Below are 22,624 nucleotides of genomic sequence, written 5' to 3' on the forward strand. Positions count from 1 at the left end.
TTCACATTTGAGCCTCAAACTTACTTCCGTAGAGGTTTCCTAGGAATCCTGTGTGGCTGCTCCCACGGGAGCCATGGCAAGAATAGCCGCAGTAGTTTAAACGGTGCACATAGAATCCCAGTTGCAAGGAACTGAGCAGATGTACAGCCGCAAAAGAGCTGAGACAAGCACTGGGAAAGGCAAAGCTGGCAGATGACCCACTTCAGGGATGGAGAACAGGAGTACAAGGGGGTCAAAGAACCCTCTCCACGTTATTATTGAGTATATATATTAACATAAATGTTCAGCGCTCAGAGGGGGGAGCGAGCATGAAGGACAAAGATGGTGAAGATGGGGCTTCTGCCTCCTCACCTTGTTACTACTCTTACCAAATTGACTTTAGCTTAATTACCTCCCATTCCTCTGACTGCACTTCAGAAATATCCATGCTGGGGTTACAAGTCCTTTCAGTGCTCTGTGCCTGAATCCCATAAAATCTTACCTAATAACAGCTGTGAATTGGCTCCAAATGCTTAGAAAAAATACTGATCACTTACAAGAAACTACTCAGCCTGCTATTACCATTCAGTAATACCAGGAAAGCACTGCTACCTATTGAATAGTTTCTGATCCCTTCAAAATAGGGCCATTCATGTTGCTTTCCCTGACCTGCCGCTCCTAAGCAGAAATTAAATGAATGTTGTGGCGATGTACGCTCATGCCTGAGGCTCTGGCATTGCTTCCAAGTCGCACTGCAATTTATTTTTGGCTTTGCAGTCCTCACACGGGTGCTGACCTGCAATGAGTTAGCAGCCGTGCTGAAGGCTGGGTTGTTATTGTGGGACTCAAAGTGGTCTGATTCTCAGACCCTTAGTGTTCAAGTTCCTTTTGACTTTTGTGGTAGTAATTTGATCCCTAATCGCTGCTCCAGGAAAATTTGGGCTGAAAGTGGAAGGCAGAATCTGCAAAGAGGTAATGGTAAGTAGGGACCTGCTGTGACTAGAAACAGCTCTCTTTAAAGGAAACAAGCAGTAGGAGTACATCTATAAAGGGGGGGGGGAAGCGTATGAAGCAACAGCTTAGAGCTACAAACCATTGGTATGTTGTGATGTTTTATATAACACCGTACAAGTGATCACCATAAATCCTTCTCAGTTGTAAGGCAGAGATCCTTGTTTTCTTATGTGCCTGTGGCATGGTGGGTCCTTTTGGTACCATAGAGGTAATTATGTAATCTTGCTGGAGTTGAAAGCCTCTCTCAAATCCACTAGTGAATGCTAAAACCAGCAAGATTTCTGAAATAAAAGTATATTGTCTAATCAGGCCTTTGGAATAGATTGTGTCCAATTCTACTGTCATTACAATATTATAGCAGTGTAACTTTAATGACTCCATTTACTGCACTGGTGTCAAAGTAGAATTTGGCCCATTATCCTGCAATATTGAGCTTTATCCTTTTACCAAGTATGTTAATTTAAAGGGTGAATCAAGAGTAGAAAGACTGGTACTAACAGTTCAGAGAGATGCTAGTCCTGTATCTGCTATATTCTTTAGGGTTTAATATGGGGTGGCCAAACCATGGCTTGCGAGCCACATGAGGCTGTTTTACAGTTACAAGTGCGGCTCCTGGAGCCCACCATGTCCCTCCCCTCCTCAGTCCAACAGATTGCCAGGGATGGGGAGTTCGGGGTTTCTGCCCTGCAGCGGGGTGATGGGGTTTGGGGCTTCAGCCCTATGGGGCGCACCTGCAAGGGCCCTGAGCTTTGGCAGGCACCTCCCATGGGGCAGAAGCCCCAAGCCCCACCACCCTGCTGCAGGGCAGAAGCTCCGAGCTCCACCACCCCGCCGCAGGGCAGAAGCTCCGAGCCCCACCACCCCACTGCAGGGCAGAAGCTCCGAGCTCTGGCAGGCATGCCCAGCTCTCGAGGTTATGACGATTATCGTATGTGGCTCCGAGGGTCAGTAAGTGTGTATACATTAAACCAGGGGTGGGCAATCAGTTATTTCAGGCTCTCAAAGTTTCAAAATACATGATATGGGGATAATATGAAATGCAGACTTGGTGCAGATGTCTAGGTTTATCCATGCTGAGATAATCAATTTTCCTTCTCTAATTAAAGAGTAATATTACCCTGATAAAGAAGTCTCCTTTTACAGGACCAATAATACTACTGGACTCTCCTGCTGTTAGTTCTTTACAACAGCTGTCTGTCAAGGGGGCCAGTGGATTTTAAGCAAGCTCTGTTAGGCTGCAGCTTGCTGTATCCATTGGAGTCTATGGGAGCCCTCCCGCTGAAGAGAACTCCAAATCTAGGTCTTTTCCCAAAAAAATTAGACCAAAAAAAAAAAAAAAAAAAGACCTTAAAGGTCTGATTTGCAAGGTGCTGAGCGTCTCCCAGGAGGTACAGGGCATTCTCAGCTCCCACTGAAGTTCTCCAATCAGGCCCTTAAGATTTTAAAAGCCCTTAGGACCCCAGCCTGCAAGGTGTTGAGCACTTCAGCTCGGTGTAGCAGTAGAGGGCCCTCAGCACCTCATGTGATGGGACAAGACATGACCATGAGAGAGGCCGTGTGGTAGGTGTATGTGCCCTGAAACCACCTGCCTTGCTAGGTGCCACCCTTGCAGCTGAGCTCAGTAGACAGTGAGCTTTTGCTATGGGTGGGGGATTCACTCCTCCTGTATACCTGCCCCAATTTCCCCCTTAAAAACAAGCCAAATCCACATGCCCTCTTGAGGACACTTTGTCAGAGGTGTGCTGGTGTTCTCTTTTCTCCGTCTGATCCTCCCCCTTATTTAAAATATCCCCTCTGTCTTGCCTTAGCTATTGGTTTATATAATGCTTGTGCACTTTCTAACTTTTACGTTATCTCCAGCAGCTGAAAGAGCTTATAGGCTGCTCTTTATAAATTCAATGGCCCTAAGTTAATTGATTGAAATTGGTTTGTGTTAGTTAAATAAGGAAGAGCATCCAACCCTTAGCACTGATATAAATAAGCTAGACTGATATTAAGTGACTCAGAATGGAGCATAGGTCAAGATTGAAGACTTTCAAGAAGAGCATTTTGTTTCTAAGAACCAGGCCAAGACAGACACCATTTGAGGACATGATCTGAATGCATTGCAGAGAAATGAAAGCACACCTGTAGGTATTGTAGCAGAATCATCATGTGACTGATAGGTCAAACAAAAAGACAATGTGGAGGCAAAATTGCAGCACTGGGACTTTCTGGTCAACTGCAACTGGCCATGAAATAAACTTGGTGAACAGCCCCTCCAAAGCTTTCTGGCACGTTTACAAAAGAAACAGCTAATGCTAAATGGCTTATGTTAGAGGCCTGTTTTTTCCAGTGATGCTGAGCACGCACACAATGGCTGGAGAATTTCAAGAAGGCCAGGCTCAGCAAGGAGCACTGTGGGAGTTCAGTTCCTGTCCCTAGAGGTGTCTAAACTGGGGTACCAAACAAACAAGGCCATCTGTGAAAGTTAGGGCCTGACCCTACTTCCTTTGCAGCCAAGAGAGCGTAGCGTTGCCAACGTTGTATTTAAAAAATAAGGGACTGTTTTCTTAGTACCTTGTGTAACCCACAACCCTCCTGGGTGCGGGCTCTGTCCCATGTAGTGGTACCAAGACCACTGAGAAATTAATGACTCGGCTACAACCTTAGCTAACAGCCATATGGCTTTTAGCTCATGCAGTAGAGGGTCATGCATTTAGCTCCAGAGGTCCCAGGCTCCATCCCGCCACCCAACGACCGGGGTCTGTCGGTGTTACACCCGCACTGCCCTTCCTCTTGATATAATCATTATTAAATAATAAGCAGCACTCACCTACATTCGCCAGGGGTATTTCTTGCTGCTTTTTTGCAGCACTCAGCAACTACCAGTGTTGTACAGAGAGGAAAACATAAGAGACGTCCCTTGTAATAAGGGACTGTTGGCAATCTTAGCAACTGACTTCAACAGAAGCAGCAACTTCAACCACCCTGCTCCCCCCGCACATGCACACACACAAAAAGAAACAGAAAAGAGTCTGTAAGTAAGCACTGAATGTCTCCAGGGAGATTCTGAGCACCCTTAACTCCCCCTAGGATCAGGCCCTAAGTGTGCAGGTGCTGAATGGACTGTTGGAAACTTGGTTTCAAAACTGCTGTATTCCACAGTGATGATACTGGGCGTCTTAGAAACACAGAGCGTGTTATCCAAACCCTGACCTTATGAAACCGATCTGCTGCAAGCACAGTGCTTCATAACACGGAGCCTCGTGGGAGAAGGACAGATCTGAATGTCTCTATTTAGCATAACTAAAGTTTATGCTGATCAGCAGAATATCCTCCTAGCAGAAGCAGCAGCTCAGATGTCATCCAGACCTAAAACTGTATTTGGGTGGGTTTTTTTTCTTTCACCGAGAGTCATTTTTATTTATTTTTTTTAACGGATTTTAAAAAATCCAAACACTTGAGACAGTTTTGTGACTCTTAATGTTTTAGTTGAAAAGCTGACAATAATGTATCATTATGGGGGGGGGGGGAGAAGGGCTCAGAAATAGCCATTGGCCAGTCTTGTTGACGTGCTATAGTCTATTGCAAAAGGATCCTGATAAATAAGCCAAAGATTTCTATTGATTCGGGTTGCCCAGCGTTAAATATTCCAAAAGGCCTGGTTTTCAGAGAACACCAGTCACCCGCTCTCTGAAAATCAGGGCCCTTTATCACAGTGGTTCCCAAACTAGGGGCGCGGCTTATTCAGGGTAAGTCCCTGGCAGACCGGGCCAGTTTGTTTACCTGCTGCGTCTGCAGGTTCGGCCGATTGCAGCTCCCAGTGGCTGCGGTTTGCCGCTCCAGACCAATGGGGGCTGCGGGAAGCGGTGGCCAGCACGTCCCTCGGCCCGCGCCACTTCCTGCAGCTCCCATTGGCCGAGAACGGCGAACCATGGCCAGTGGGAGCTGCAATCGGCCGAACCTGCAGACGCGGCAGGTAAACAAACCGGCCTGGCCTGCCAGGGACATACCCTGAACAAGCCGCGCCCCTAGTTTGGGAACCCCTGCCTTATCACATCTCAAGTGGGGTACCAGTGGCTTTTGAAAACCTTGGCTGTTGTTGATAGTGAGAGCAGCAGTGGTTTGAGCACAGGCCTGGGAGCCAGAAACTCTTCTGATGCCAGCTCACTGTGTGTACCTGGGCATACTACTTAATCTCTCGGTCTCACAGCCTGCCTCCCGTAGCTGTAAAATTAAGATCATTACCTTCATTCCTACCCAGGCTTGGTGCCCGGGTTCAGACAACTACCCCTATTAGCCAGGCACTTGAGCACGCTAGAGTAAATTGGAGTCAAGCAGATACTTTGCTGAACTGTGGCTATAGTAGGGGTGCTGGTGCTGGCCCTTTAAATGGCTTGCTTTACTACAGAAAGGAATATCCCTCCCCTGCCGTCCCAGCAAGAATCCAGTTTTATTCACTAGAAGTCTTCCTGCAGGACTGGAGAAATTTTAAGGGGCCTGTAGTACACCCAGCAACTGGAGTCAATGATTGCTCACTCCAGGCGAGGGGTTAAGCAGACCCTGTGTGGCAGCGCTCTGGCAACAGAGCCTGTGCTCCTCGGTCTGTGAGATAGCGAGCCAGGGAGCTACAGCATCGGTGCATGCCCAATATCCTCAGTGAAAATATCCCCGTGCTCACTACAGCCTCTACTATGAGGGATGCTATAGGGACAGGACAGTCAGGAAAGGGACAAGATTTCACAAGTGATTTGGGGTACCTCAAAGTTTGGTGGCCCCAACTTGTGACACCTTAAAGTAGCCTGATTTTCAGAGGGTGGGTGCTCAGCGCTTTCTGAAGGCCCTTCTAAGGCAGCTGAAGACAGGAACCCCAAAAATAGAGGCCCTGTCATCAGCTGACCCTCAACCTGGGCTCAACTGTAGTCTTGTTAGGTGTCTTGCTCCTGGGTCCCCTACGGAAGCCGCCACCCCTGGCCAATCTCACTGTTCCTGGCAAAAGTTCAGCTCACTCTTGGGGTCTTTTAAGAGTCCAACTACAGTTCACTTGTCTGTAGTCCCTGCAGGTGCTTCCTAGGTCCTGTCACAGGCAGGAAGCAGATCTACAGGGTTCCTTGCTCCCATCAGGCTCATAGTGTCCCCCAACCGGAGGGGGAGGAAAGGCCACCTTCTTAAACTCCCCTTTTCCAGGTGGTGCATGTTCTGCAGGTGGGCTAATTGGCGCTGCTTGAGTGCAGGACGGCTGTTTCTACCAGCAGGATGGGGGGGCCCAAGCTTGTGAGACACTTTGGTCCATTGAAGTCAGTGGCATGTTTCCATAACTTCAGTGGGATTTGAATCTGGCATAGAATAGGACATTCCCCATCAGTGAAATACTCCCTTTCATTTCTTCCCCTTCTATTGCCCACCCTGACCTTTTCCTGACTTTAGAAGGAAGCAGAAACAAGGCCAACTCCCATGAGCACTGCAGCATGCCACCTCATCAGCACTGGTGTGCGCACATATGGCGAATGAATGGACCTGGGACCGTGATGAATACAATTTTGTTTGGATTCTGGACCAGACCCTCAGAGGCAAGCAGGCTCCTAACTCCCATTTATTTCAGTGGCAGTTAGGAACTTCAGTGCCTTTGAGGGTCTGGGTCTCTGTTTCTAGTTCTAAGATCTATCAGACATCAGGACTCCAAAAACAAGACAAGTGGAAATCCAATAATACAGAGGTGCAGGTCCATTTTTAGCCCTGGAGACTAGAGGGCTGGTTAGAGGAAACAAAGACAGCCGTGGTACTATTTAGTTGCTTTTTTTCTTGTTTTAGCTATTCGTTACCTTGAAGCAAGACTTTAGAGTGGACGCAGTGAGGATCCAAACATGACCAAGGAGGAGCAGCTACCAGACTGGCATTCGGCCCAGGAATTTTATCAGAATTATGACCCGAAGGAAATTCTGGGCAGGTAAAGTGGGGTTTCTTAACGATGGGCCAGTTGTTTGTAGACAGAATTGCCAAAACCTGTTTGCATTATTCACACAATTAGTCCCACTGATTTGAATAGGACTCCGTGTGAGAAAGTATTGAGTCCTATTGTCCCATGTACAAACAGTGATATAGTACCTTTCATCCCCAAGTATATTCACAAAGCTGTCCAAGAATACTGAGATGTGGCTACTTCTGGAGAAGAATTATACAGCTGCGTAAGAATGAGAACCAGCCTGACTGTTTAGGGCAAAAAGTGCTGGAAGACACCTCATCTGATAAAAAAAACCTCCTGCTATCATTTTGTGCAGAGGTGTTACGTTACTAGCACTTTCTTGAGGTGCCCAGGACAGTTAGTCACTGTGTTACCCCTCTCCCTCAGCAACAGAGAGCCTTGCTAGGACTAAACTGGGTGTCAGCTCCCGAACACTGCAGTCTGTTAGCCACCCAAACAATCTCCTCAGAGCTTTGCCGGCCCTTACTTTGCCTTGCAACTCTGAAGTGCTCCCCTGTAGAGTCCAGCCCCTGTCACTGGACGCTCTCAGTAACTACCAGGTTCACTATTCCCCAGGGAACAGTGTACCCACAGCTTGATTGGTACAATTCAGATTCAGGTCCTTTGTAACACCACAGCATATATGGATAGTGAAACAATCTTACGATTGTAATCAAAGATTCAAATGATACTGGGGAAGGATAATGGAAACAGAAATGGTTATACGTAAAACAAAAACAGTACAGCACGCTTCTGAGAGTCTACACTTAACAAAATCCTTTTCTAAAGCAGTTTCTGAGGAAAGCTTCCTTGCAGCATTTCCTACCAGGACAGATTGGGATCCTGTGCTCATGAATACAATCTCACTGCCTGATTACCTCCTCAAGATCAGGATGCCAGAGTGCTGTCCCTGGCTCCCAGTTAGAGTCCAAATGAACCTTTGAAGTGAACCCCCAAACAAAGCACTTCCCCCTCTCCCCCGCTGTTCTCCTCTTTCTGTTAAATCTTCATTTAGCTCAGATCTCTGGTCTGGCAGAAAACTGTTTCCAGAGGAGTGATACCTTAATGCAAACTATAAGGACATATTTTCAGTATATATAGAAAACAGGGGCATATGCAGAAATCTAACTTTGATCCCTTTTTGGGGGGGGGTGTTCTGTTTGCTCTTCTACCCGCAGCCCTGGGGCTGGGAGGAGCTCGCCACCATGGCCCCAGAGCTGGAGGAATTCTGTGCCCCCACTAGATTACTGAGGGGGGCTGTGCTCCGGCTTGCCCCCCCATCCTTGTGCATGCCCCTGTTAGGAAAGATAGGAAGAGGTCAATATGCTTCATCAGGAGCTCTTTAATGATGTGAAAAATCCAAAAAGGAATCCGATCAAAAGTGGAAACATGGATGAAATGCTAAGGAAGTGTACAAAAGAACAGCGCAAACATGTAGGGACAAAATCAGAAAGGCCAAGGCACAGAATGAGTTACTGCCTTTTATGTTCATTGCTAGGTGTAAGAAATGGTTCTTTAAAGACATTAGGCGAAAGATGAAGGAAAGTGCAGGTTCTCTATTTAATGGACTTCGTGTATGTAAGGCACAGGAGATAATTGTCCTACTCTACTCGGCACTGGTGGGGCCTCACCTGGACTACAGTGTCCAATTCTGGGTGCCACACTTTAGGAAAGATGTGGACAAATTGGAGACAGTCCAGAGGGGAGGAACAAAAATGGTAAAAGATTTAGAAAACCTGATCTATGAGGAAAGGTTAAAAAAAACAAAACCCCAAACATGTTTAGTCTTGAGAAAAGATGACCACTAATAGTCTTCAAACATGTTAATGGATATTATAAAGAGGACGGTGATCAATTATGCTCCATGTCCACAGAAGGCAGGAGAAGTAGCAATGGGCTTAATCTGCAGCAGGGAGATTTAGGTTAGATATTAGGAAAAACTTTCTAACTCTAAGGGGAGTTAAACTCTGGAATAGGCTTGCAAGGGAGATTGTTGAATCCGTATCACAGGTGGTTTTTAAGAGCGGGTTGGACAAATATCTGTCAGGGACAGTCTAGGTTTACTTGGTTCTGCCTCAGCGCAGGGAGCTGGACTTGACTTCTTAAGGTCCCTTTCAGCCCTATATTTCTAGGATTCTATTTGTAGATACTAGATAGGGTCCACAGTAGCAGCTTGGGGAGTCAAACTAACATATGGGAGTCCCACTGCATTTTCCATTGACCCAAACTCCCTTACCTCATCCTGTCAGCACTGTACTAGTGCATGAACACCAGGAAGTGAAACTGGCTAGAAATTTTCCTCCTATTCCAATCTTTTCTTTGTCTTGGTCCTGGCAGAGGGGTGAGCAGCGTGGTTCGTCGGTGCATTCACAAACCCACCAGCCAAGAGTATGCAGTTAAGATTATAGACATCACAGCTGGTAATTTATCCCCAGCGGAGGTCCAGGAGCTGAGGAAAGCCACTATCAAGGAGATAGACATCCTTCGGAAGGTCTCAGGACATCCCAATATCAGTAAGTCAAAGCATTAGTATCACTGGGCACCTGGTAACAAATTGATCAGTGGCTTTTCCCACCCCATTTTCTGTTCTAGGTATTCACAAGAGTTTTCAGATTTTGATTAATCCCTTTGGCTCCTTGAGCTGAAATGATCCATCTTCTGTGGATGCCCACCTGATGGTGTCTGATAGCGATATCTTGCTGGGAGTTGGCTCAAATCCTAGATGAGCAGGGCCCTCGCAAGCCCTTCTGCCACGCACTGTTTCCCCCAGACCCACAATGATCCCAGTCAGCATTGCTGGACAGAGCACAGCACCTGCTAGAAGCAAGATCCCAACGCTCCATGGAACCTGCAGCTGGGAAAGACAGACTAGATGTGGTATTAGGCCCCAGAACCAAAGCTCACGGATGTCAGGGCTCTTAGTGGGGAATCGCTGTGTTGACAGACGCTATCTGTGATCCGTGAAGATCTCTACTTCAGGGCAAAGAGTGTGGCTTGGTCTACACTACAAGCTTATGTTGGTATAACTATGAAAATCCACATCCCCAAGTGACATAGTTAGATTGACCTAACCGCTGGTGTAGACAACTTCTCCCGTCGACGTAGCTATCACCTCTTCAGGAGGTGGAGGCCTAGGCTGATGGGAGAAGCTCTCCCCGTCGGTGTAGGTAGCGTCTTCACTCAGGGCTACAGCATACAGCTGCAGCATTCTAAGTATAGACAAGTCCTGTGGGTGGCTAAAACCTGCAAATTGACACAGGGCAAGCATCTCACTTCAGAGGCTGCTGTGTTCACATTTGATTCCTCAGGACCTTGGCTTTGGTTTGCAGGCTCCGGTACCATATGTGGAGCCTGAAATTCTGCCCTGACACCTCTGGTGTTGTGTGTTTCACTTGTTAATGACTCAGCTCTTCTGAAAAGCACAGGCTGTGACCTCCCAGACGAGGTTTCCAGTTCTGCCTGATGAAGGTATTCTAGGAAATGGGATTTGCTGATTCCTGGGATTGGTTAGTTTCTCTTCATATGATTCCAGGAAGTCCCTTTCAGTGCAGTGCCATTAGAGGATCTGACCAGAGAAAGGGCTACAGGAAGGAACAAGGGGTGTAGCTAGCATCCATTTCCATGCAGGGCCAGGATGCAGTCCTACTGCCAGAAGTTTTAGGTAGCAAAGCTGGCATTGGTGTCAACAACAACTGCCTCATTTTTCACTCTGCTTGGGGAAGGGGGAGGAAGAGCCATTCAGGAATTCTGTGGTCTGTAGGGAGGCAGAATGTAATTTCCCCAAGAGGTATTTGGCCACTGTGAGGACATACCCTTTGGTGCCAGGGGGTGAGCACAGCTAGCCAGGACTTTGGCTTGCATCTCATCTGAAAGGGGAGGCCTCTAGTAGCCCAGTGGTCCCTAACCGTGCTGGGCCATTGCCTCCTCTCTGATTCACCCACACTGCGTTCTGCAGCACTGGGTTTTCCTTGGTGGTGTCCCAGCCAAAGACGAACCAAGCTCAGCTCAGGACCCAATCCAGCAAGGTGCTGGGTGACACCTGCAATGTCTCATGCACTCTGAGCTCCCCCTGAGCTCAGTGAAAGCCTAGGGCACCCAGCCACCTTCCAGGATTGGGGAGCTCTGAGATGAGCTCACATTTTCATCCTTAAGGAGTCAGTGGATTAGAGTCTCTTTGGGGCAGGGAACATGTCTGACTGAACGTACATAGAGCCCCATGTAAGTTACAGCACTGTCATGATAGTTGATATCATGTTTTATTGCAGTTCAGCTGAAGGATAGTTATGAATCCCACACCTTTTTCTTCTTGGTGTTTGACCTGTAAGTACCATCTGTTGTTTTGTTTGTTTGTTTGCTTTTTGGGGAAGGGGGTTGTCCTCCTGTCTGTCTGATCAGTGGGGGCACCGTCTGTTCAGTGACACCCATTCAATCCTTACTGAAGTCAATGGGGTTTACAGTAATGTATCCGACAGCAAAATCTGGCCCCTGGGATTTATAGATTTTCCTATTAGTGGTCGCCATACCAAACTGAAGTTGAGACCATAAAGGAGTGGGCCCCATACCGCAACAGATCATCCTTAGCCTGATAACATGCAGGGGTGGCTTTAAAAACATGCAAGACGAGTAACAGGCTGGCACTCTGAGCTATTCCTGGCCTGATCCCCTCTCCTGGCAGCGAGTCCAGAGGAGATTTCCTTGGTGGTCTCCCCGCCAATCACTAACTGAGCTCCGCTCTGTTTAGGACCCAGTACAGCCAGGTGTTGCATGGCTCCTGCAGAGTGACCTTCATGGGAGCAGAAGGCACCCAGTCACCTCAGCACCCAGTTCATAGTCAGGCACAGGAGAGTTGGGTGTTGTGGGGAGAAGTAACTGCCAGCCAATTACCTCTAAACCTCAGCATCTTGGCTGGTCAATGGAGGTGATCTTCCATAACAGAAACCAGGTGACGTGTACTTTTCTGTATGAACCAAGCAACTAGTGCAGAAAGCCTCCCAAGCGCCTGATCTGGTCTGACTCGAACACCCTCAAACTCTGGCTGATCGAGCTGGGATTCTGGTTTGGATCCAGCTCGAAAACAGAGGCACATGAAGCTGCCAAAAGAACTACGCCATCGACGCAGATCCCTGCAGGTTTCTCAGGCGCTCAACCACCCATGCACAGACAGCTGGCTTCAGCTGGCAGAGGGAAAGTTGTTCTATCAAGTAGCTGGTGCCAAGCAGTGTGAGGTTAGGAATGCGGCACAAGGCAAAAGAGGAGTTGAAGGTGGGATTTTTTTTTTTTTGAAATGTAGCTGTTCCTGCCATGGGTGCCAGATTTGTATAATTTTTGGTGGTGCCCAGAATGGGTCTAAGCAGAGCTGTCCCATCCATAGGACGGACCAGGCCAACTGCCCTGGGCCCTGCACTTTGGGGGGCCCCGCGCTTCAGTGGAACGTAGGGTCCAGGACGGCCTGAGGGGTTAGCGGGGGGCCTGGTGCCTGCAGCAGCGAGCAACTGGGTCCCAGCCCGCTCCGCCCCATCCCGCCGGCTCCCAGTGTCGCTCAGGGGAGGGGGCGAAATCCAGAAAGAGGCGGGGCTGGCACTTGGCAAAGGGGTGGAATGGGGGTGGGGAGGGGCAGAGAAGGGACGCGAAGAGGTGGAGCAGGGGCGGGAAGAGGCAGGGCAGGGGCGGGGACTTGGGGAAAGGGTGGAGTGGGGGTGGGATGGGGACAGAGCGGGGGCAGGAAGAGGCGGAGCAGAGCAGGGCAGGCTGGGGCTGGGTCGCTCACTGCTGCCGGCGCTAGGCCCCCCACTAGTGCCCCACGCTGCCCTGGACCCTGCGTCCCCCTGAAGTGCAGAGCCCAGGGAAGTTGCCTCAGTCTGTCCTAAGGACGGGATGGCTCTGAAAATATAAGCCCAAACACTGGTGGAGCCAGGCCCCCGTTCCTGAATATTGGTGGAGCACGGGCACCACGGGCCCATATAACTCAGCACCTATGGTTCCTGCGGTCCCGTCCAGAGGCAAATCAATCGCCAGAGCGGTCACTGGGAGGAGGTGAAATGCATAGTCAATGACAGAGAGAAACACGATAACATTTTGCACTTCCCTAGCATCCTCCATCTGAGGCTCTCCAAGAGCTTTACAAGCCAAGTGCACTAATCTCACTGCCCCCATGAGGCTGGGAAATAGCGTCACCCTCACTTTACAGCTGGGGGAAGAGAGAGGGTAAGAGACTTGCCCAGAGTCACGTCCCAAGCCTGTAGCCGAGGTGGAAACAAGTGCCCCGCTTCCTGTTTCCCACGCTGTGCCCTTGGGTTGTGGGTGGTTGCTTAGCCAGGATTACGAAGAACACGGCCCTTGAGTTTGCCTTCCTGCCACATTAAAGGTCACAATAGTCTGGTTGAGAGGGGGGAACATCCCTTTTATGGAGGGCACCCTCCAGTACTCCCTCAGCATGGCAGGTGATAAACAGGAAATCCCTGGATCTAACTGAGGGGAGAAAGGTAGCCAGGAAGGGCATGGTGAGACCTCACGTGGCCCTCAGAGTGAAGGTGTCTTTCTTATTATTAATGGAGATATCCTATCTCCTAGAACTGGAAGGGACCTTGAAAGGTCATCAAGTCCAGCCCCCTTCACTAGCAGGACCAAATACTGATTTTTGCCCCAGATCCCTAAGTGGCCCCCTCAAGGATTGAACCCACAACCCTGGGTTTAGCAGGCCAATGCTCAAAACACTGAGCTATCCCTCCCCCCAGTCTTTGCTGGCTATGATGCTGGTTCAGCTGGTGTCCCCATTCCCACTTACAGTTCTTCATCCCCTTCTCTCAGGGCCTTCCCTGTGTATACCCACGAGCCGGCTGGCTAAATGAGAAGTGAGCGTCAATCTCCCGTCAGCAGACACCAAGCAGGTGGCCTCTGTTCCAGTAACCGTTGCAAAAGGGCGTTTGTGAATGGAATTTCACACAAGCCCAAAAAACCACCAGGCACCCAGCAGCACTTTGCAACGTATCCGACTCTGCCAGGACTCAACGCTGCAAGCCCAAGAACATTCTCTTCACTGCTAAGGCCGCAGCCTCCCCTGCCAATACAGGCTGTCTGCACAGGCAGCCCTCCCTCCTTCCCCCCTTGTGGGAGCGAGCGGGGTTGCTCAGGTTTCCCTGTAACCTTTGGTGAGGTCTGTCATAGATCCTGGAGTCTATTTATACATTTGGCCCTGTCTGCATCCCCAGAATGATCTGTGCCTTGTGTAATGCTTCAACTTCTGATCAGTCAGGGCTTGTGCTTTCAGCCAGCTCTCTAGAAGGTAACCAAGTGGAGTGGGAAAGGTGCGAGCTCTGTGGCTTAGACCTGATTTAACTCAGGGTGTGATGTTGCACCGATTTGGTTAAACCAGTGCAACTTTGTGCGGGGACAAGCGCAGAGAGATGCTTTTCTGTCGCTGCTTTGAGGTGGCTGCATTAACCCATCTTCTTACACCTCGTAGCCACCCTTAGCAGAAGAGCCCCTGGATCTGAATGCATTCAGTGGGGCAGTCTAAGCAAAAACATGTGTTTCCTGTGGGAAGGCTCCAAAAGCTAACTGTATCAGCCAAAGAACTTCTGGGCCTGGACAGCATCTCTTGTGATGTCAGGGCACAAGGGACTGCAGCTCCGGCTTCAGGGCCGCCCAGAGGATTCAGGGAGCCTGGGGTCTTCGGCGGCGGGTCCTGGAGCGGAAGGACCCCCCCGCCGCCGAAGACCCGGAGCGGAAGAAGCTCCGGGGGCCCGGGCCCCGCGAGAGTTTTCCAAGGCCCCCGGAGCGAGTGAAGGACCCTGCTCCAGGGGCCCCGAAAAACTCTTGTGGGGGACCCTGTGGGGCCCAGGGCAAATTGCCCCACTTGCCCCCCCCCCAGGTGGCCCTGTCCGGCTTAGAGAGTCATCTCCAATGGAGCATGGGAGGGTGTGGGATTAGCCAATACTGTAAAAATGAGACTCAGGAGATCTGCCATCAACTTCCTGTGTTGTCTAGGGCACTTCTAAAAAGAAGTTTAAATTTCTTTTGAGTTGCTTTGGGCCTCAGTTCCCCATCTGAGGCGCCCAGCCTCATTGGGGTTTAGTGGGAATAACGCGATTCATGTTTGTGAGGATGTCACGGGGCGTGGCCCCACTCCTGTCTTCTCCCCGCAAAAATTGCACAGACTCCCTTGGTTGTGCCTTCCCTGTGTCTTTTTATTTTGTGTTCCCACCACCAAACAGTCCTTACATGACAGCCTATTGACAATATTAACTGCCTCATGGCCCGCTCACCAGAGCTGGAAGGTAACAGAGGACACCCTGTTCTGAGCCTCTGTCTAGCTAGGCTCAGCTAGTCCCATTTCTCCTTCTCTCCTCCCCCACCCTCTCTGGGGCACCTCTTATCAGCCCAGGGCTGATGTGTAATCGGCTCAATTACTGATTGAGTAATTAACACCCCCTCCCTCATCAGCTTCCTATTTGAGAACTAATTACTAGTAGAGTGATCAGAATGAAGGCTCACCCATTTGCACCCTGCACTCTGTCACAGAGGGGCTGAGAATCTAGGTGAAAAGTCCCACAGAAAAATAGTTTTGAGTGTGTTGAGTGGTCAGAAAAAATACTATTCGTTGTGTAAACGACTAGGGGAGTGTTCCTTTAGATAGTTTGTGAGCCCTCTCGTGATGCTCAGGGTGTCCTATGTTATAAAAGCTGCCAGAACCCAACCAGAACACCCAGCATACATATGTAATGATGCCTTGAATGTTGTGTTTTTTCAGTAACTATGGTTATTTGGACCCTACTGTGCCTCTGTGGTGCCTTCATATTATGTTTATGGTGTAAAAAGCAAGAGAAACAACATTATTTAGAACTGGCAGCTTGTTATCCACCAGATCTATTGCCTGGGGGTGTTTGGAATCATCTCTGTGCTCTTTAGTGATGAAGATAAAGGACTTCCTCTCAATAAGTCAAAAACAATTCCAGGAGAGGGATCTGGGTTCTTTCCTAGTCCTGCGTCAGTGGAATTGTTAACTAAGTTCATTTGCAAAATCTTTATTACTGGTGATGATGCAAGAACCAGAGAGAGCCCACCGTGAGCTTAGGGGGCTGATTAATGGGGGCGAGGGGGGGGGAAGGGAAATCTACTCCCTTTTACTTGTGAATTGAGTAGAATTCAGTGTTACCAACTCTCAGGATTTTATTGTGACACTCATAATCTTTGTTGTTTTTCTTAAAGCGTCAACTCCTGGAGTCAAGTGATTATGTGAGACTCCCAGCTTTAATTTTTTTTTTTTAAGTATGATTCCTCATAGTTACAGAGAAAAGCTTGAAAACATGACCCCACGGGGTTCAAAGTTCAGAAGGCAAATCAAAAGAACCCCACATTTATTGTTTTACAAATCTCATGATTTTAATGCCAAATCTCTTGATTGTTTGAGACCTGACACTTTATTTTTGCAGGCTGGGGGTTGGAGATACTGAGATTTGCTTGAGGTCCCCAAGAGACAAACATGGCCCCCTAGACCTTTTCCAGAGTTGTCGCTGCATTTTACATGTAGTGGTTGATTCCAAAGATTTTATTGCCGTTTTACATTGTGGTTGTGACTCAAAGCCAGCATCTTTAAGTGCCTTGTCTTCCTAAACACAGAATGAAGAGAGGAGAGCTCTTTGATTACCTCACAGAGAAAGTCACCTTAAGTGAGAAGGAAACCAGGTATGGTGAGACAGACTTGAACAGCACAGTGGTTCTGCCAGCATTTCCACCTGGACAAACAGTGGCACTTTGGACTCACTAGTTGCAAGCTCCCCCAAAAGGTCTCCAGGTCTGAAATGGGGTCTCTCACAGCCCAGGTTTCAAACCTTTTAGTTCCTGAGTTTGCCCAAAACTGCTGTTCTCTGCTGGCAACTTGTCAGGAGTGCAAGGGGTTGCACTTACAGGCACCTTTTAGTCCACACCCAGCTTCAATGGAACATACGGACAACCAGTGTCTGTTCCTAGGGCCAGGTGGCAGAGCTCACTCTCAGGCTACTGAATTGGACACTGGGGTTCAGAGCTACCGTGCTCATCCCGTTGCCTAGAAGCAGGATGAGCTCAGTGGGTCTCCATCATTCTCAGTCTGTCTGTGGGGAGAGGAGAAGAGGGCCTGGGATCTCTTTTTGGAGGGGTTGCTTGGCTGAAAGAGGACTTATCTCCCCCACCCCATTATCATCCCCTCTAGGAAGATCATGCGTGCACTGCTGCAAGTGATCCAATACCTCCATTCCATGAACATCGTCCACAGAGACTTGAAGCCGGAGAACATTCTCCTGGATGACAACATGAACATCAAGCTGATGGACTTTGGCTTCTCCTGCGAGTTGAATAGGGATGAGAAGCTCAAAGGTGGGATGATTATTTGATCACAGCAGTCAAAGGAGGAGAAGACCTTCTAGATTGTCTATGCTATCCCCTTGGCAGGGCAGGCTTGCTCCTTCAGTCTATACGCCAGTACTTTGTCAAGCCTTGCTTTAAGCGTCTTAACCGATGGGGCTTTTACCACTTCCCATTATATTGACTTCTCCTCTGGAAGTTCATCCTAAATTTTCTCTCTTGATTTCTACTAGTTGCTCCTAGTTACACACACCTATGACATCCCATACTAGCTTTCCCCCATCACAATCTTACTTGCAGATACTATTTATTTCATAACCCATTGGGATGAGATTGTTCAAAGGCACAAATGGCTGTTTGGCTTGGTCACTCTTCTCCTTGCCCACATTACAGGTTATAACTCGATATTGGACTCCCCTGATAAGATACCAATGAAGCGTGGTTAAGGGCTATGTAACATACACTGGAAACATTCTGCCCATCAGCAGCCGCTCAATGAATAGCTATTTACTGGTGACAGGGTGGTACAAACCTCTGCAAATTCACTGATGTTAAAGTGAAAAGTTCCATCCCTTTCTTGCAGAAATCTGCGGCACTCCTGGTTATCTAGCACCTGAAATATTAGAGTGCTCCATGGATAAGAGCCATCCAGGGTATGGAAAGGAAGTCGACATGTAAGTAGAACATTCATATGTAGTGACAAACTTTCCTAGTACCTGGAGTGAACATCTCCTCCCTTTGCAATGGGGTTTACTTCTGAAATTCTCATGCTTTTGGACGCTGGGAAAAGCAAGAGGAGCTCATACAAACTAGTCTCCAAGGATGAGAGATCTGAATACCAGCCACAACTGGCTGGGGTCAGTGAAGAGGTTATACAGTACGCAGAGCAAATGACATGGGCTAATGGTCTACACATATGACAGCGAGCCAGGAATATCAGATTTCTAATCCCAGCTCTAACATAAATTCTCTGCCTCAGTTTCCTCATCTTTGCCTATTATTTGAGCATACAGTGCTAAAGAAGTAGTATTATTTACCATCAACTGTCTATACCAGGGGGATAACAACCATGCTAACTAATCCTCACAACACCTGTGAGGCAGGTGAATGGGGTTTTGAAGGGGAATAACACATAGGTCCAGATCCATAAAGGTATTGAGGTACCTAACTTCCACTCAATTCAATCTGGGCTTTAGTGCTATGTAGGCGAAAAGCACTAACGGTTATTAATAATAATGAGCGGTGCACGATTGGGTGTCCAAAATGGTTCTTTGCCTTTTCACACTGACAAGCCCTGAAATTGGGTTTTATACACCCACTGAGAGCGCAGTCAGAAAACAATGCTCTTCTAGGGCCTGATCCTGTTCCCGGTGAAGCCAATGGGAGCTTTGCCATCGACTTCAGTGCACGCAAGGCCAAGCCTGTGCAGATTAGTAACTGTAAACAGACACGTGATGGCTAGACAGCTGAGCTGCTCTCTCCTTGGGGGAGTCACCTGAATGAAACTGGGCACCTGACAAGCCTCATGTGTGCAAAGGACATTTGCTGTGCAAGGTTCTCCCATTCCTGGCTGACCAGCCGTGACAGAGCGACTCCAGCATATTCACCACTGACAGCACAGGCTTGTAAGGGAGTGACTCCTGAATTACACTGCAGTCCAGTCCGGACAGCTGACTCCTACACTACAAGGAGGGGGCTAGGGGGCATACAGGGCTAACTGGCTTTACCAGTGATAAGCCTGAAAGGCAAAATATCCCTCTCTCATGGTCCATCAGAACTTCCCCACAGTCTAAAGCAGTGAAATCAGAAGAGGTCCAGAATAAAAGTCTCTAACTCACAGCTTCCCTGGGCTAGCAATGGCTCTGGTGAGCAAGGAGGGCCACTCCACTCTTCTGCCTCCGCATCTACTCTGGCTTCCTGTTCTTTCCCACACAGAAGTCGTCATAGGTTGTTTCTCCTCCAACACAGCCCCTCACCCACCCATGCTTCCTCCTTATGTGCCTAACCTAATGAGCCCCACCTGAGGGAACTCTTCCCTCCTCGTTACCAGCTGAGGCAGTTTTTCACAGGTGTGGCCTGTTCTGCCAACCCTCCCCTCTCCCAGCTTGACAGAGTGTGAGGCTCAAACACCCCAGCGTAGGCCCGAACGCTGCTCTGGCCTCCAGTTTGGTAACTGGGCCCTATTTGTCTAATAAGCCGAGCACCCCGGAGACATTTGACACGCAGCTCTGGATCAGGATTTTGCAGTTGATGCCTGTCTCGGCTTCCTTGTCATGAGCGATACTAATGAATGTGCCCAGGGGACTGATACTGGTCTGCTCTGCCTTTGGCAGGTGGAGTAGTGGTGTGATCATGTACACCCTGCTGGCTGGCTCGCCACCCTTCTGGCACCGGAAGCAGATGCTCATGCTGCGGATGATCATGAGCGGGAATTACCAGTTCAGCTCTCCGGAGTGGGATGATCAGTCAGACACAGTCAAAGATCTGGTGAGCACTTACTTGCCATGGAAGGAAGGGGAGAAACAGGGAATCTCTCCAGCTTTACTAGTGAGGTAGGGTGGCCTGGTGGATGCAGTAGTAGCATAAGGATTCTACTCCTGGTTCTGCCCTGTGTGATCTTGGGCAAGTTACTTAGTCTCTGTGCCTCTTTTTCCCCCTCCCACCTTTTATCAGTCTTGTGAGTATAGCCTGTAAGCTCTTTGGGGTAGGGACTGTTTGTTACTGTGTTTGTACAGTGCCTAAAGAAATGACACCCCAATCTTGGGTAGGGCCTTTAGGCTCTACTGTCATACAAATAATAAATAACCCTCAAAGTATTTCTAGACCCTGCTCTTCTTATGCAATCTCGAGGCCTGAGGAACCAAAGACAGACAAGAATCCAGTAGTGGGGACACCTGATGGAATGCTCCTGAGACAGGGTAACAATAAGAAGAGAAGGGCACGTCCATCTGAACCAATCCGTCTGACTGTGCCTTCCTGCAGATTTCCCGGCTCCTGGTGGTGAATCCTAAGAAGCGCTACACAGTCAACGATGCGCTGGCCCACCCGTTCTTCCAGCAATATGTCGTGGAGGAAGTACGGCACTTCAGCCCTTTAAGGAAACTTAAGGTAAGAGTTTTTTTAGATCCTACCATCAGGACTGGCTGACAGTGACATTTCAAACATGTTAGGAGCGAGATCGCATACAGCCTTCAGCTGGTTTATTATTTATTCATCATGGTCGATAGCCACAGCTCCAACACTGATTCGACTGCTAATGAGGGTGAAGGATCAGGCTCTTAAAGATGAGCCCAAACCATAACTAGGGAGCCAAACTTTGGGACTGAATTTTGTAGCTTGGGTTCATCTCTAATGCACAGGAAGTAATAGGACTTAAACAAAACGGATCTATCCAGTAGATCAGTGCTTTAGAGAGACAATACAGTGCAGGTACTTAATACATTATAGATGACCAGAAGGAGGCCAGTTTCAAAGCAGTGCCCATGTAGTTTATTTTTTGATATATCCCAGTGGGTTTACCACTGAAATTCTTAATGGAAGAAGGGTGTTACACAGGGGGATTTAAACAAGGAAAAGGTAGACTGGGCCACAAAATGGCAGATGAAAGTTGGTGTTGATAAATGCAGAGGAATGCATATTGGAAAACATAATCCCAACTATACAGACAAAATGACGGGGGTCTAAAGTAGCTGAAAGAGCTCAAGAAAGAGATCTTGGAGTCACTGTGGATGGTTCTCTGAAATCATCCACTGAGTGTGCAGCGGCAGTCAAAAAAGCAAACAGAACGTTAGGAACCATTAGGAAAGGGATAAATAGAAGATAGCAAATATCATGCCATTCTATAAATCCATGGTATGCCCACACCTGGAATATTTGTGCAGTTCTGGTCTCCCCATCTCAAGAAAGAAATAGATTCCCAATAGAAAAAATACAGAGAAGGGTAACAAACATTATTAAAGGTATGAAACAGCTTCCATATGAGGCGAGATTAAAAACACTGGAACTGTTAGGCTTGGAAAAGAGATGACTAAGGGAGGACACGATAGTCTATATAATCATGAATGGCATGGGGAAAGTGAATGAGGAGGTGTTATTTACCCCTTTGCATAACACAAGAACCAGGGGTCACCCAATGCAATTAATTGGCAGCAGGTTTAAAACAAACAAAAGGAAATACTTCTTCGCACAAAGCATGTTCAACCTGTAGAGCTCATTGCCGGGGGATGTTGTGAAGGCCAGCTTCAAAAAAGATTAGATAAGTTCATGGAAGATAGCACTGACAAACCTATTAGCCAAGATGATCAAGGATGCAATCCCATGCTCCAGCTGCTGGGGCTGGTTGACTGGATGACAGGAGATGGATCACTTCATAATTGCCATGTTCCGTTCATTCCCTTTGAAGCATCTGGCACTGGCCACTGTCAGAAGACAGGAAGATACTGGGCTAGATGGACCATTGGTCTGACCCACTAAGGCCATCCTTATGTTAATGAATCAGTTTAAATTGATAGTCTGTTGATTAATTTTAGTTTTCCAAAGCACTTGCCTTTTCACATGAACTGGCTACATTTCCTTTCAGGTCATCTGCCTGACAGTTCTGGCATCAGTCCGCATCTATCATCACTATCGGAATGTCAAACCAATTACCAGGGAGGTAATGATGAGAGACCCCTACGCTCTGAAACCCATTCGCAAACTGATCGATGCCTGTGCCTTTAGAATCTATGGACACTGGGTGAAGAAAGGAGAAGCACAGAACAGAGCAGCCCTGTTTGAGAACACGGCAAAGGTGATTTTGCTGAGCTTAGCCGCGGAGGAAGCGTTATTTTGATTTAGCCCTGAGTAAAACTGCTTCAGCACCATCTTAGCTTAAGTTTGTAAGAGCTAAGGCGAGCAGACGCTCTGAAAAACTAACCGCAGTCTCCTTTATGTTTTCCCAATAAAATCTCAGTAGAGAATATTAAAACCCAGGGTGCGCCAAACCCTGACATCCTTATTTGGCCTTCAAAAGACGCCACGTGCACAAACCTCTGCAGAGCCCCATCCAACTTCAATGAGTTTTGCCTGTGTAAGGCCTCTGTGCTTTGGCCTTGCCAGGCCAATATTGAACTTTCATACAAAATGACATTTAAGGGCCTGTTTTTTTTAGAAGTGGCCTCTAATTTTGCAGCTGTAATTAACAGTGTGTGTAAATATACCCTCAGATCAGGCAGGTGAACATCTTAAACGCCAGCATTTGTGCCCTAAATTAATTCCACCGGAATGGGTTTTTCGGGGGGGGGGGGGGGTCTGGAATGAATTTCAGGCACAAAATTGGTCACCAAGATGAGGCACTTTTGAAAAAGA

General features: G+C 48.2%; 1 protein-coding gene across 1 annotated transcript; it reads left to right on the forward strand.

Moving 5' to 3' along the window:
* The first annotated feature begins 777 nt into the window (after positions 1–777).
* On the forward strand, positions 778–22,539 carry PHKG1 (phosphorylase kinase catalytic subunit gamma 1). The gene is made up of 10 exons (XM_034752604.1): positions 778–957; positions 6,787–6,922; positions 9,275–9,450; positions 11,203–11,257; positions 16,556–16,621; positions 17,127–17,290; positions 17,862–17,952; positions 19,612–19,765; positions 20,261–20,386; positions 21,858–22,539. Exons 2-10 carry the CDS (start codon positions 6,840–6,842, stop codon positions 22,107–22,109), a joined length of 1,167 nt encoding a protein of 388 aa, XP_034608495.1. The 5' UTR covers positions 778–957; positions 6,787–6,839; the 3' UTR covers positions 22,110–22,539.
* Positions 22,540–22,624: the final 85 nt, after the last annotated feature.

This window comes from Trachemys scripta, chromosome 18 (genome assembly GCF_013100865.1).
Source record: "Trachemys scripta elegans isolate TJP31775 chromosome 18, CAS_Tse_1.0, whole genome shotgun sequence".
Lineage (NCBI taxonomy): Eukaryota > Metazoa > Chordata > Testudines > Emydidae > Trachemys > Trachemys scripta.